The sequence below is a fragment of the Lissotriton helveticus genome, chromosome 7 (assembly GCF_964261635.1).
Source record: "Lissotriton helveticus chromosome 7, aLisHel1.1, whole genome shotgun sequence".
Taxonomy (NCBI): Eukaryota; Metazoa; Chordata; class Amphibia; order Caudata; family Salamandridae; genus Lissotriton; species Lissotriton helveticus.
This window is the reverse complement of record NC_136068.1, coordinates 984,907,802-984,921,696: the sequence shown is the minus strand read 5'-3', so window position 1 is coordinate 984,921,696 and position 13,895 is coordinate 984,907,802. Positions and strand designations below refer to the sequence as shown.

Genomic DNA, 13,895 nt, shown 5'->3' with positions numbered 1-13,895 from the left:
AACCTCGTCATGGAACCGCTCGCCACCTTGTTCCAAGCTTCTAATGTCCAATTCCATATGTACGCCGACGACACACAACTGTACCTAAAGCTTCAATCCCCGGAAGATATCAAACATCTGAATTCCACGCTTATTAACACTCAATCTTGGCTAGCCGATAATCACCTCAAACTAAATGCTCTGAAAACTGAGTTCCTTCTCATCTCACCCCCGGCGAAAATTTCCACCACCCAAACATGGCTCAACAACCTAACAGCACTCAATGTCCAACCCACCATCGTGGACTCAGCGAAATCCCTGGGCATCACACTGGACGCCAAGCTCAACATGCAGCAGCACGTCAGCAAAGCCACAAAAGCAGCTAATTTCCAAATCAACACACTGAGGAAAATCAAACCCTTCCTCCCTGCTGAAGACTTCCAAACTGCTGTACAAGCGTTAGTCATCCCTCGATTAGACTACGGAATTGTGGCCCTCAGCGGACTCCCGCTATCCACAACAGCACCCTTAAGAGCCTCCCTGAACGCTGCTGCAAGACTCATTACTGGCTCAAGAAAACATTCGCATATTTCCCCAGACTTAAAGTCCCTAAAATGGCTGCCTTTTGAAGCCAGAATACAACTAAAAATTGCAGTTATGACACACGCGGCCGTGCACCACAATGCACCCAACTACCTCGCTCAAAAGTTGTCTATATCAGGAGGTTCGAGATCCAATAGAAGCTCAAAAAATCTACTCCTGAAACCCCGTAGATTCCGGAAAGAGAAAACCTACAAGCGCTCCTTCTCAGGAATGGCACCCAGGATCTGGAATGCGCTCCCTCCTGAAACCAGGCGTATCTCCTCCACTGCACTCTTCAAGAAAGAGGTGAAAACCATCCTTCTGGCCAAGATCTCCTGAACCTTATAGGGGCTGGATCAGAGACTCTGCATTGCCTTGTGTCAATGCTCACCTTGTCCTTTGGCACTATACCTCTACTTGATGACTATACTAAAACACTGGTATAAGCCTTCCACACACCCAAGGTGTACCTGAACACCTCTGTAGTGGGATCAATGACTTGTGCCGTCTCATATTACTTGTTTACCTGACTGTATATTGATATGTTTTATGTATGTTATTATTATCCTTTCATGTTAGTGACTACTACATTGCTCCCACTACCTCTGTTCATTCCTACTGCCCCTACCCTGTCATTGTGAAGCGCTCTGATATCTGTAAAGATCTTGTTCGCGCTATATAAAACTTTGAATAAATAAATAAATAAATAAATAAATAAATAAATTAGATGACATATGTAAAGCAGCAACATGGTCTACACCACACACCTTCACCAAACACTATTGTGTTGATGTGCAGGCTAAGCAACAAGCTTCTGTAGGCCAGGCTGTTCTTAAAACAGTTTTTCAAACTACTGCAACACATACAGGTGACCACCAATTAAGGAGACACTGCTGTACAGTCTTTTCATAAGTGTACAATCTGCAGCTCATAGGCCTCGAACGGAAAATGCTACTTACCAGTATGCATCTGTTCTTGGCATGTAGAGCTGCAGAGTTGTACACGCCACCCGCCTCCCCGGGACCTGTATCTGTTTCAGTTTTTATCTAAATTAGATACACTTACATGGACATCTATTATATTTCCTATAAAATCCATAATTTCCCTTCATGGCGAAAAACAATCTGAAGATGGAGTCGATGCCCATGCGCACTATCGTTCAAGGGAGGAGTCACCTATATCGTGACTACTAAAGACTCTTCCAAGAAAACCACAAAGTGCAAGCATCCGAGCCCAACACCAGATGTATAACTCTGCAGCTCTAGAATTGAATAGAATAGAATATGCTCTTATATAGCGCATGGCTACCCGAAAGTGTCCCGGCTCTTTGGACATGCGGTAAGGAGCAGATGGAATTATAGTGGGAAGAGCCATGTTTTTAGTTGTCTGCGGAACGAGAGGTGATCGGTTTCATGGCGGATGGGGAGAGGCAAGGAATTCCAAAGCCTGGATGCGTTGAAGGAGAAACAACGCCCTCCTGTGCGGGCCCTCCTGATTCTGAGGACCTCGGCTAGGAAAAGGTCATTGGAGCGAAGGTTTCTGGTTGATGTGTAGGGTTTAATAAGATTATTAAAAATCCCTGTAGCCCTGTAGATTTTTGTGTGCAATGCAGAGAGCTTTGAAATTAATTCGCTCTTTCATCGGGAGCCAATGAAGTGTTTTTAAGGCTGGTTTACCTGAGCAACGGAGGTTAGTGCCAGTAAGGAGTCTTGCGGCTGAGTTCTGGACTACCTGTAGTTTTGGGATGACAGAGGTGGGGGCTCCTAGATAAAGGTTGTTTCCATAGTCCAGCCTTGATAAGAGGAGGGCTTGAATTAAGTTTATTTTAGAGTTCTCAGGCAGGAGGGGCAGTATTTTCGTGTTGACCTCAGAAGGCCAAAGCAGGTGGCGGCTGTTTTTCTTGCCTGGGCTCTGAAAGTGAGCTCCTGGTCAAGCCAAACGCCCAGACTCTTTATTACCTTTACGGGGGTTGGGGCGGGTCCCACACATGACGGCCACAAAGTATGTGAGTTGAAGATTGCTTGATTACCCAACAACATGAGCTCCGTCTTGTCCCCATTGAGTTTAAGGTGCGACTGACTCATCCAGCTGGCAACTTTTTTAAGACAGGAGCTTAGGTTTGTGAGGGCCTGCTCTGCCTGGTTTTGTGCCACAATGAGCTGCGTGTCGTCTGCATAGCTGATAAGTTGAATTCCGAAGGGTGCAACTATCTCAGCCAATGGGGACATATACACGTTAAAAAGTGTGGGACTCTGGGAGGAGCCCTGAGGAACCCCACACTGTAGAGGAAGTAGTCGTGAATGGGTGTTGCCTTCAAACACCTGAAAATATCTTCCTTCGAGGAACGATTCCAGCCAGGAAAGGGCACTACCTGTTACTCCCAGTTTTTTGAGCCGGTGTTCAAGGGTACGGTGATTCCCCGTATCGAAGGCTGCACTGAGGTCTAGGAGGATGATGGCCACAGATCCTCTGGATTCCAAGATCTTTCTGGACTCTTCCACCGCCGCCACTAGTGCAGTCTCCGTACCTTGGCCCGGGCGAAAGCCCGCCTGGGAGTGGTGAAGTAGTTTGAAGGTTTCAAGATATGCAGAGAGTTGGCGGTTCACAAATCTTTTCCGCAGCTTTACTGATACCCAGGAGAAGAGAGATAGGGCGATAGTTGGACAGCTCTCCGGGATCCAAATAGGGTTTTTTTCAGAAGCGCTTTCACCGTTGAAATCTTCCAATCCTGGTGGACTATGCCAGATTCAAGCGAGGAGTTAACTAGATTGACAATGGGAGGGATGATGACCGGCATGGCGGATTTCAGGATGTTGAAGGGGGCCGGGTCCAGCTGAGAACCGTTCTTAATCATATTAAGGATAGGAGGAAGAAGTTCTTCGGTGAGTGGGGCGAAGGATTTAGTCTTGGGGGAATTATTCTGAAGTTCTGCTTCAGACTGCGCGGGGGTGTTCATTATTAGCTGGTGGGAGCAGTTTAAGTATAAGCTGAATTTTGGTGGAGAAGAAGTCCACTAGCTCTTTACAGCGGAGACCAGTGGAATCTGGAACCACAGGGGGATCTGGAACTTTCCTACGTTTTTTTTACAATCCTAAATAATTCTTTGGGTGCATTGGAGGAGGATGATATTTTTTCTTCATAAAAGGCTGCCTGAGCCTAGTGAATTCTCAATCCATGAGTAGAACTCGCCGCTAGCTAATACGGGGTCAGGGTTATATGAAGGTGGGTTAAATTGCATTTCCTTTGTTCATTCATCTATACTTAATTTAGTCCAGTGGTAGGCTTGAATGCGTGTAGCCGGTACAATCAAGTGGGGGGGACGATGGCTGCCATGCAAAAGGGATTAGGACATGTTCCGACCAGGGGAGGGGGACAGGCTTCTTTCCTTTTAGTTATAGAATATTTGAAAAAATCGGGTCCAGGAGGTGGCCTTTGGTGTGAGTGGCTTGATGAACTTTTAGAAGCATCTCATATGCTGTAAGGTCATGAGCAAGATCATTGACTGTTATATCCTGGAGGTTATCAAAGTGTAAATTAAAGTCACCTAGGAGATTAAAGTTAGATGAGGTACTGGCTAGGTTTGCCACTGCTTCAAGCATTGAGCTGCAGAATTGTCCCAGGGCACCTGGGGAGCGATGTAGGAGTATGCCAGTAAACGTAGTTGAGGGGGTGAGAGCAATGGAAAAATGGGCATTTTCACAGTCTGCGAGGGAGCTGCCCAAAATGCGGCAGACTAAGTGATCTTTATAGAGAATGGCAATCCCTCCCCCTTTGCTACCCACTCTATCGACATGCTGAATCAAATATCCTGGGGGGAGTGCTCGGAAAACATCTGGGTCAGAACTGGGTCCTAGCCATGTTCCGTGAGGAATAACACATCGAGTGCGGTGTCATGCAGAAGAAGGGAGATTTCTGTAGCGTGCTTTGGCATGGAACAACAATTAAGCAATGCCATGTTAAGCTGTTCGTCATTTGTTGGTAGGGTCCCTGCTTCTAAGGGTAGCTCATACGAACAGTGCAGGCATTTCTGTTGCCTTTCCTCCAGAGAGATGGGGATTTTGCACGGAGTGCCAAGGGTATTCCTGATTTGAAGGAGTGTATCCTGAGTGTATTGACGGGGAGTGTGGGGAAAAAAGGGCAGGGGTTCTGGGCCCAGGGCCTGGTCTGGCACGGACGGGCGCAGACGGGCTTGCCTTTAGCGCACCCGCTGCACGCGTCCACTGCGCGTGCGCATCTGTGGTGATCTAAATACTGGTGTGGGGCACGAGAGCTGGTGCGCTAACCTCACTGGAAGTGTGCTCCTTTCCTGAAGCCCTACGAACAAACGGCACTTGCCGCGTCTGACCGGGGCTTGGGATTCAGGTGGCAGGTAGGAAACAATGTGCAGAGTTAACAACTGTTTAGGTATTTTAAAAACAATTATTCCTGCAGCAGAACTAGCCCCTCGAAAAACTCAGTGCCCCGCAGCTAGCAGCGTCCTTGCCGCGTCTCTACATGCCAAGAACAGATGCATACTGGCAAGTAGCATTTTCCTTCCAAGGACCAGCACATGCTTCATCTAGACCTCACGCAGGTCAAAGTTCACACATGCATTAAAGCTCCCAGTCGAACAGACATACCAGCGTCCATGTACTTGCATGCACGCAAACTTACAGAACACACAGTGGCGCGCATTGACACCCACATACACATTAAACATCCAGGATCACATGGGTGGATGGGTGGCTCCATGATTGATATTGGCTTATGTCCACTTAGTTGATAATCTCGGTGCAAAAAAAAAAGACGTTTGGGGTGGAGAAAGGAAGGTACACAGCTTGGGGTGAGGCTCATCCAAAGATTACCACAGAGTCCCAATTGTTGTACATCATTGTGTTTTACATCTCGCTTCATAACAGTCCACGTGCGACACAGATGCTCTGGATGAAAGACTATCACCCTAATCCTTTACGCCCCCCCTTGCAGGTGAGCTCCTGGAGGAGTCCCAGCTGGAGGCAACCAAATTGCGCCAAAGAGTGGAGGACCTGGTGAAGGAAAACCCAGTGCTGGAGTCGTCGCCACCATTCTCCTCCTCCTCCGTTAAGCTGGGTACCGCTGAGGCAGCCCTCACGGCAGGTAAGGGGATTCCAGGAGTGCGCATGTGTGGAAAGTCAGGCGTGAGTTGTTCGCTCCTTCAGTGTTTCTGTAAGTCTTCTCTCGCCTCCTTGACAGTCTCTCTAGACTTGCCGTGCGCGAGTCCCACTCCTCTGCTTGGGCTTACACCCCTCACTTGGCAGTAGTCTTACCTTTCTATGCCTGTCTGATTCTTTCTTCCTGTTTGGTGCTGCCCTTTTCTATGCGGTCTTCCACTCTTCTGTGTATCACCAGACTCCCCTTCTTTCCTCACGCCCATCTCCTTTTTGTTGCTCTTTCGTTCCCTCTTTCCTTCTTTCCTTCTTTCTTTCCTTCCTTCTTTCCTTCTTTCTTTCTTTCCCTCCCTCATACAGGTCTTAAAGTGCCCTGTTCCTAACTTGACATTATCTGCTTTCGTTGTAATCCTTGCTTTCTGGGTCAGCGTGAGGTGCTTCTCCAGTGACCCCAGCTGAGCCCTCCAGCTCCCATGCTGTAAAGCATTGCACGTGCAGATTTTGCTTTTAATGGAAACCTCTGCAACAGTAAAACAAGTCACCCAGGGTGATTTTTGTACGTCTGAAAGAGAAAACAGTCCAATGAAAATGCTTTTGCAATACACAATAATGAAAATATGTATTTAATAGAGCGAAACCGGGATTATGTGGTCTTTAACAATGGAGGATCTCTCATGTATGTGGTTTATGTGGCTCACATTTGAAAGACTAGCTGCATGGCGAGTATTTGTGGGTCACTATGTCAGCACTCAATGTTTCGGATGCTTGCCACTTCGTTATGTCCTTCCTCTGCTTGCACAACAGAAAATACAACCAGGGGGCGAGGAGAGCGTGGAAATAAAGGTGGGACAGAGAGCAGGGACGAGAGGTGGAATCTCTGATCTCATTGGTTAGTAATGTTTCCAGTGTCGAAATGAGAAGATGAGTCGGTGCAAATTGTTTCAAATGTTTTTGGTAATGGGATGATTAACTATTTTTTAGATAAATTAATGTTGATCAATTTTGAAATTCAGTTAGGAAGATTTATCAGGTGTCCAGAGTGAATCCTTTAGACTTTGATACGATGTTATGCACAATCGCCACGTGTTTACTCGACATTGTGTTCCTGTTTGGACAAAGTCTCACTGGAATTTGCATCTGTGAAAAGTAAGCCACTGATTGGTAGAGCTCTCCACTAAGGATTCACAGTTTCTAAAGTCATATGGTGAGAACACTCTCAAGCTGACCCGAGTGTAATCTGATGTTGGAAGCCGCCTTAATCCTTTCTTGGTTTGGAGCTCACCGAATTTCCTGATAGGTGAAAGCAACGAGTCTTCAGGCATTCCAGATGAAAGAGTCAGAGGGGATGTAGAAGTTCCTCTACGTATCAGTTGATTTCTATCTGTAAATCAAGGGGTGAAACAATCCGAGACTGGGAAAAGACTAGGAGACAACTGGTCCCTATTATGTAGACTAAATAAGTGTACAGAAAACCATGGACATCACGCAGCCATGATTTGAGCAACACCTGGCTGAGAAAAGGATCCCATCAGCCCACCCTGCTGTCGGAGCATCGCCATTTGGGAGATGGTAGTCAATCCCAGCCACCTGTCCAAGTCTCGGGCATAGGTACAGCAAGGGATGACACAGACCAAAGATTGACTCTAGCCAAAGTGTAACTCAAAGGACAGTGCTGATGGTGTGCAGTGCAGAGCGCAATGTGAAAGATAAAAATGACTTCGAGGACAAAAAATATGTTTAATGAAGATTGTCCAGGTGTCAAGATTAAAAACGTCGCCAGATTGTTTAAATTTATAGCTATCTCTTGGCGTTAGGAGATATACATGTTTCAGCCGTCAGGGTGTCATTACCCAGCTTTCGTCAGGACCTTAACAGTGTGATGCTACTGCAATATAATTGTACATTTGTGTAAAAAATAAGTGTTCAAATAAAAATATAATAATACAAAACATGGTAATTTACCACCCTACCAGAGCCCGTAGTACTTCATAGTTTCATGGGTTGGTAAGGGAATATTCGTCCTTCCTAAAATAGGATCAAGATATGTATCATGCCCGTGTTCCCAAGATAGTCTGAAACACCAACAAGTCTACATTAACTCTTTCTAAAGAAAATTAATTTCCAAGGTTAGGTTTACCAGTTATAAACTCTTGGTTAAACATTTGATATGGTTATGTACTCCCCCAGCTTTCTGTGGGAGTATACCTCACCTCACCCGGCAACTGCTCGGAGAATGAGGCCCCGCTCTACTGTATCAATATATAAAGGGGACACAACTAATCGGCAGTTCTGTTATGTCCAATTATATTACAATATTTACAACATTTGAAACCTACATTGTTAAATCCAATTCAAAGTATTTCAGTTGCAGCAAGGACCTAGTGGTGGGATATGCAGGTGCCAGACAACGGAAAGCAGAAGAACATTGGTTTGAGCTGTGACCTCCTCATGTGTTTTTCTGAATGCTCAGAGAAGGAAATGTTTGCGTTTCTTCGAAGATCATTACAGCAGTTAGCAGCTGGCTAAAACAAAGCTTCCGCTACCTAATCTAGTGCGTCACGCTTTACAGGGGCATTTATCACTAAGGCAAAGTTGTTTCTTAGGTTTTTACAGAGAAAATGTAGTTTGTGGAAATCTCATAAATACCCTGATGGGTCACTCTAGCAGGAATGTTAGTCTTTACTGTATCTGCAGTTGTGTATTTAGCAAAGGGTGATCAGCATCCGATTGTGGGTTTCTCGTAAGTTTGAAAGACCTGAAACCGTTGCAAGAGATATTGGGAGAGCACTGCATATTGTGTGTTGAAGTCAAGATTCGTATCTATTATTGTGTGTGCAGTGGTTGCTGTGAGATCATGAGAGGCAGTACCACTAATCTGCAATCTTGTGGAAAGAATGTTTAGTATGGTCTCATGATTGTGGCCATAAAAAGCCACTGAGGGCTGCAGTTCTCCTACATGTCAGGTTTCAGCATCGCCAATCACCTGCAGAGCTTCATCCAGTACCACTTTGGATGCTGTCTGTGCAAAGTTTTGGTGTGAACCCCAATTGGCCATGTATTTTAGAAGTTGTCAACTGTTATCCGAGATTTCCCAGGAACAACATTTTGGAAACTAGTAAAAGCTTCATCAGGATCCCACTACCCATTCCCACCAAAAAGGAGAGTTTGCCCTGTGTTTAGAGATAAGGGAAAGAAAGAGGCAGGGACCAATTCCCTTTGCATGTATTTGACTCCACAGTGTGCAGTGCTTCATACTGACACATTGGGCTGCATGTTTCTTTCTGTCAGTGGGTTGTTGTCACAAGCAAGAAGCTAAAGGATGGTATGTCTCAAATGCCACCAAAAGACCTCGTTGGGGCAAACCGCCCCCACCACTGTATTGCTATTATAAGGATATGAGATACGCTGAAATCTAGTACACACAGTTGGGACACAAGTGGTGACAACAGTAAAGAAAGCTTTGAGGGTAAGTGACTGACAGAATTGCAGCTCCATGGCATGATTGCTGTTCACTTTTCTATGACATACCATACAAAGGTGAAATCTTTCCATGTAAAGGTACGTCCACTTAGAGTGTACCAGATAAGTGCCACATACACCTGTAGCACAGTGGAATGCAGCTTTTCACTCCAGCATCAAGACTTGTTCAGTACTGGAACATGATGTTCGAGGCATATCAGCTGCAGATTATACACTATGCATAGATCGCCACCTAGTGTTGGGCCCGGATGTTTGCAGTTGTTTTTGTCCTGAAAAGTCTTTGGAAGTCACGAGATGGGTGACACCTCCTTTGGATTACACTGCGCATGGGCATCGGCTCCATCCTTAGATAGTTTTTTCCGCCATCGGGCTTGGATGTGTTTCCTGCGCTCCGGTTTGGAACTGATTCTCCTTCGGCGCGCAAACCTCACCCTTTTCGACGGTATTGTCTCGAACGCGTTTCCAATCGACACAACTCTTCACAACTTTGAAGTCTTCGATTCCGGTCGTCGACGAAGGCCTTCGGGCCTACCTGGGCCTTATCTTCTGGCTCATGGAAAGGACGCCATTCAAGAAGTGTCCTCAATGTGGGTCGAAGTTTGCCCACACTGATCTCCAAGAGGTGTGCAACCTTTGCCTCTCACCGGAGCACGAGGCCAGAGACTGTTCCACTTGTGCCTCCTTCCGCTCCAAGAAGATGATTCGGGACCGATGAGCTCGAAGAACCATGGTTCGCTCGTCATCTTCGATCCCAGACGACATCTTCCAAGAGGGCGTCGACGTGCCAGAACAGAAGCGAGAACATGACGTCGACAGCAACTCCGAGGCCGACAACTCAGACGTTGAGGACATCACGCTGGCACAGCGGGTCATAAGTACACACGTCGACCCCGACCCTTCCTCGACCCCATCCAAAAAGGCTTCAGTCACACCCTCGCCTTTGGGTCCGGGTGCACACCGAGAGACTGCTTCCCATGCCCCGCCTTCGGGCTCGGCAAAGAAGCCTAATAAGCCTTTAGGTGACTCAGACTCGAGTCAGCCTACCCCCGGTGCCGGCACACACCTACCGGCACCGAAAAAGAAGCCATCTTCTTCCTCCTCCACGCTGGCTGCTTCCACTTCTAAGCACTCGGTGCCGAAGACTGGCACCAGCTCCTTCGCACCAAAAACACACTCGGAGCCGAGCAAAAAATTACCACTGAAAGGACCCGACTCCCATGCCTCGGAGCCGAAAAAGGCCTCAGAACCGAAAAAACCACACGTTCCACTGGCCAAAGACACTGCAAAAGAACATGTTTCAAAGCCAAAAGATGCTACCGGTTCCGTGCCAAAAAAGCCTACGGAACCAAAGACCTCAGCACCGAAGGATCTACCTCCCACAGAGGAACTATTTCATCCAGATCCTACACAAAAGACTCTTGTAAAGGATCCCAAAACTGGTCGATTGACTCTTAGTTCTAAAAAACGACCATTAGACATGCTTGCACCGGCTCCTCATCCTAAGAAGAAGGACATTGACACCTCTCTTCTAAGGATACCTTCTCCTCCAAGGATACCTTCTCCTCCTCCTCCTCCTCCTCCTCCTCCTCATCCTCATCCTCCTCCTCCACTTCCTCCCCTGCCACATCACTCCCCTACACCATCTCGTACTCCATTAGAAGATGATGACGACTGGGATAACACCTCTGATGACACAGGGGGTGGTGCAGATAATGAGCCGCTAGACAATCCTAGTCCTCCTGGCTCACCTGACCCTTGGGATGATTATAGCACCCCAGACATCCCCAACATGCCACAAGATGACATATACCCCTCCAGGCCTTCCCCACCAGAGGGCACTATGGGATTTCACCAACTTGTCCAAAGGGCTGCCCAATACCATGGGGATGACCTAAACACTGACCCAGTAGAGGAGGATTTCCTTATGGATACCTTTGACATTACACAAAAGTCCACCTCAGTTCTACCCATCCTTAAAGGGGTCATTAAGCATGCGCCAGAGGTCTTCAAAGATCCAGTCAGGGCTCAAATAATCAACCCTCGAATTGAGAAGAAGTATAAGGCTGCCCCCTCAGATCCAGCCTACATTAAAGGGCCTGCACCACTAGACTTTCTTGTAGTCTCCAACGCACGCAAAAGAGCCAATTCCCAAACATCAGGCGAGGCTCCACCACCAGATAAGGAGTCTAAACTCCTGGATGCCTCAGGCAAACAAACCGCTTCACAGGCAGCAAACATATGGCATATTGACAATACTCAGGCACTCCTAGCAAGGTACAACAGGGCACATTATGATGAGTTAGAATCCATAATGCAGCACCTTCCAGACAAGTACAAAAATAGGGCCAATGAACCTATACAAGAGGGTAAAACTATCACCAATACCTCTATTCGTTGTGCCCTAGATGCAGCAGATATTGCTTAAAGGGCAATTAATACCAGTGTCCTTTTGCGTAGGCATGCAAGGTTTCAAACCTGAAGTCCAAAGTGCAATCCTCAATCAACCCTTTGATGAGCAAGACTTATTTGGGCCTAATGTGGACGCATCTCTTGAGAAAATGAAAAAGGATATGGACACAGCTAAATCTATCGGAGCCTTGCAGTCGCAAGCTCCCAGATGCTCCTTTCGTCGCTCATCATACAGAAGCACCACCAGAGGCTACTCCTCAGATAGTCCCTCTACTTCTTAAAAAGCCCCTACCCAATCCACCTTCAGTAGGGGCTCCCAAAGAGGGGGTTACAGGGGTAACAGAAACAAAGGCAGAGGCAAAACTAACAACTCCCGCTCTGCCTCCACCCCTGCCCAATGACTTCCCTCCACTTCCCCCACCGCATTCCACCCCAGTTGGGGGAAGACTACAACAATTCCTTCCTGTCTGGACCAACATCACATCAGACAGGTGGATGTGACAAATAATTCAACCAGGTTACTGTCTCGAACTAACATCTACTGCCCCAGACATACCACTCAAACAGCGCTCAATGTCACAAGAACATTTGCTTCTGCTGAGGCAGGAGGCAACAACCCTCCTACAAAAAAGTGCAATAGAACTAGTTCCTCCACATCAACAAAACAAGTGAGTTCACTCCCTGTACTTTCTTATCTCAAAAAAGGATGGCTCTCTAAGGCCTATTCTGGAATTCAGACCACTGAACCTGTACATACAATCAGACCACTTCCATATGGTCACACTCCAGCAGGTCCTTCCTCTCCTTTTACAAAACGACTTCCTTGCCACTATAGATCTCAAGGACGCCTATTTCCACATTCCCATTCACACAGCTCACAGAAAGTATCTCAAATTTGTACTCGACGGTCAGCACTATCAATTCAAAGTACTCCCATTCGGAGTCACAACAGCTCCAAGAGTGTTTACCAAGTGCCTGGCGGTGGTAGCAGCACACTTAAGAAGACAGCACATTCACGTCTTCCCATATCTCGACGACTGGCTCATAAAAGCCAGCTCATACAGTCTGTGTGTACAACACACTCACACCACCATCCAATTACTCCACAACTTGTGGTTCACAGTAAACCACACCAAGTCCCATCTGCAACTGTCCCACATACAGCAATATCTTGGTGCCACAATAAACACCTCAACAGTGCTAGCTTACCCCTCTCCTGCCAGGATAACCAATATGCAAGCTCTTCTAACCAAATTCCAGCCCGCAACACTGTGTTCCAGCTCGAGTGTTCATGCAACTCATAGGAATGATGGCCTCTTGCATATTCATAGTGCCTCATGCAAGACTACAGATGCGTCCTCGTCAAGAGTGCTTAGCACGCCAACGGAACCAGGCTCGAGGTCAATTAACAGACCTAGTGTTGGTAGACGGTCGGACTCACCGCTCTCTGCAATGGTGGAGCACCAAAAACCTTTCCAAGGGGCAACCGTTCCTAGAGCCAGTTCCTCAAATAGTCATGACAGCGGACGCTTCGCTCTCCGGCTGGGGAGCTCACCTACTGCAGCACATTATGCAGGGCAGGTTGACACCACAACAGAAGTTACTCCACATCAACCACCGGGAGTTACTAGCCATATTTCTAGCCTTAAAAGCATTCCAAAAGCAAATATCTGGCAAAGCTCTCTTAGTCCGCACGGACAACATGACAGCCATGTACTACAAACAAGGAGGGACACACTCTCTGCAACTCTCTCAGTTAGCGCAGGAGATATGGAGGTGGGCTATACCTCTATAAACATTTTTCTCTTAGCCCAACATGTTCCAGGGGTACAAAACACCATAGCCGATCTGTTAAGCCGTCAGACACAACAGATCCACCAGTGGGATCCTCATCCACAAGTTCTTTAACCGTTCTTTCAGATGTAGGGACAACCTCAGATAGACCTCTTCGCCACCCACAAACGCCAAATGCCCAAGCTTCGCCGCCAGATATCCACACCCGCTGTCCAAAGGCAATGCAATATGGATGAACTGGTCCAGCAAATTTGCGTACGCTTTTCCACCTCTCCCACTCATTCTACTAATGGTGTGCAAACTACAGCAACATTCCCTGACTCTCATTCTAGTTGCTCCAACTTGGGCCAGACAACCGTGGTACACCACACTGCTGCAACTTTCTGTGGAGCTGCACCAAAAGCTATACCTGACTCCACACTTCCTAACTCAGAACCATGGAGAGATCAGACACCCGTATCCAGCTCAGCTCAACCTAGCGATCTGGCTTCTGAGGTCGGTAATCTTAACCTTCCCCCTGACTGT

The 13,895-nt window shown here is 47.1% G+C and overlaps 1 protein-coding gene across 4 annotated transcripts in view; it reads left to right on the top strand.

Moving 5' to 3' along the window:
- TNIP1 (TNFAIP3 interacting protein 1) overlaps nucleotides 1-13,895 on the top strand; it is a 236,128-nt gene that overhangs the window by 90,755 nt on the left and 131,478 nt on the right. For all 4 annotated transcript variants that reach the window (XM_078653618.1, XM_078653616.1, XM_078653617.1 and 1 more), the window contains exon 3: nucleotides 5,527-5,676. In XM_078653618.1, the coding sequence (XP_078509744.1) occupies nucleotides 5,527-5,676 (150 nt within the window). The remainder of the gene's footprint in view (nucleotides 1-5,526; nucleotides 5,677-13,895) is intronic.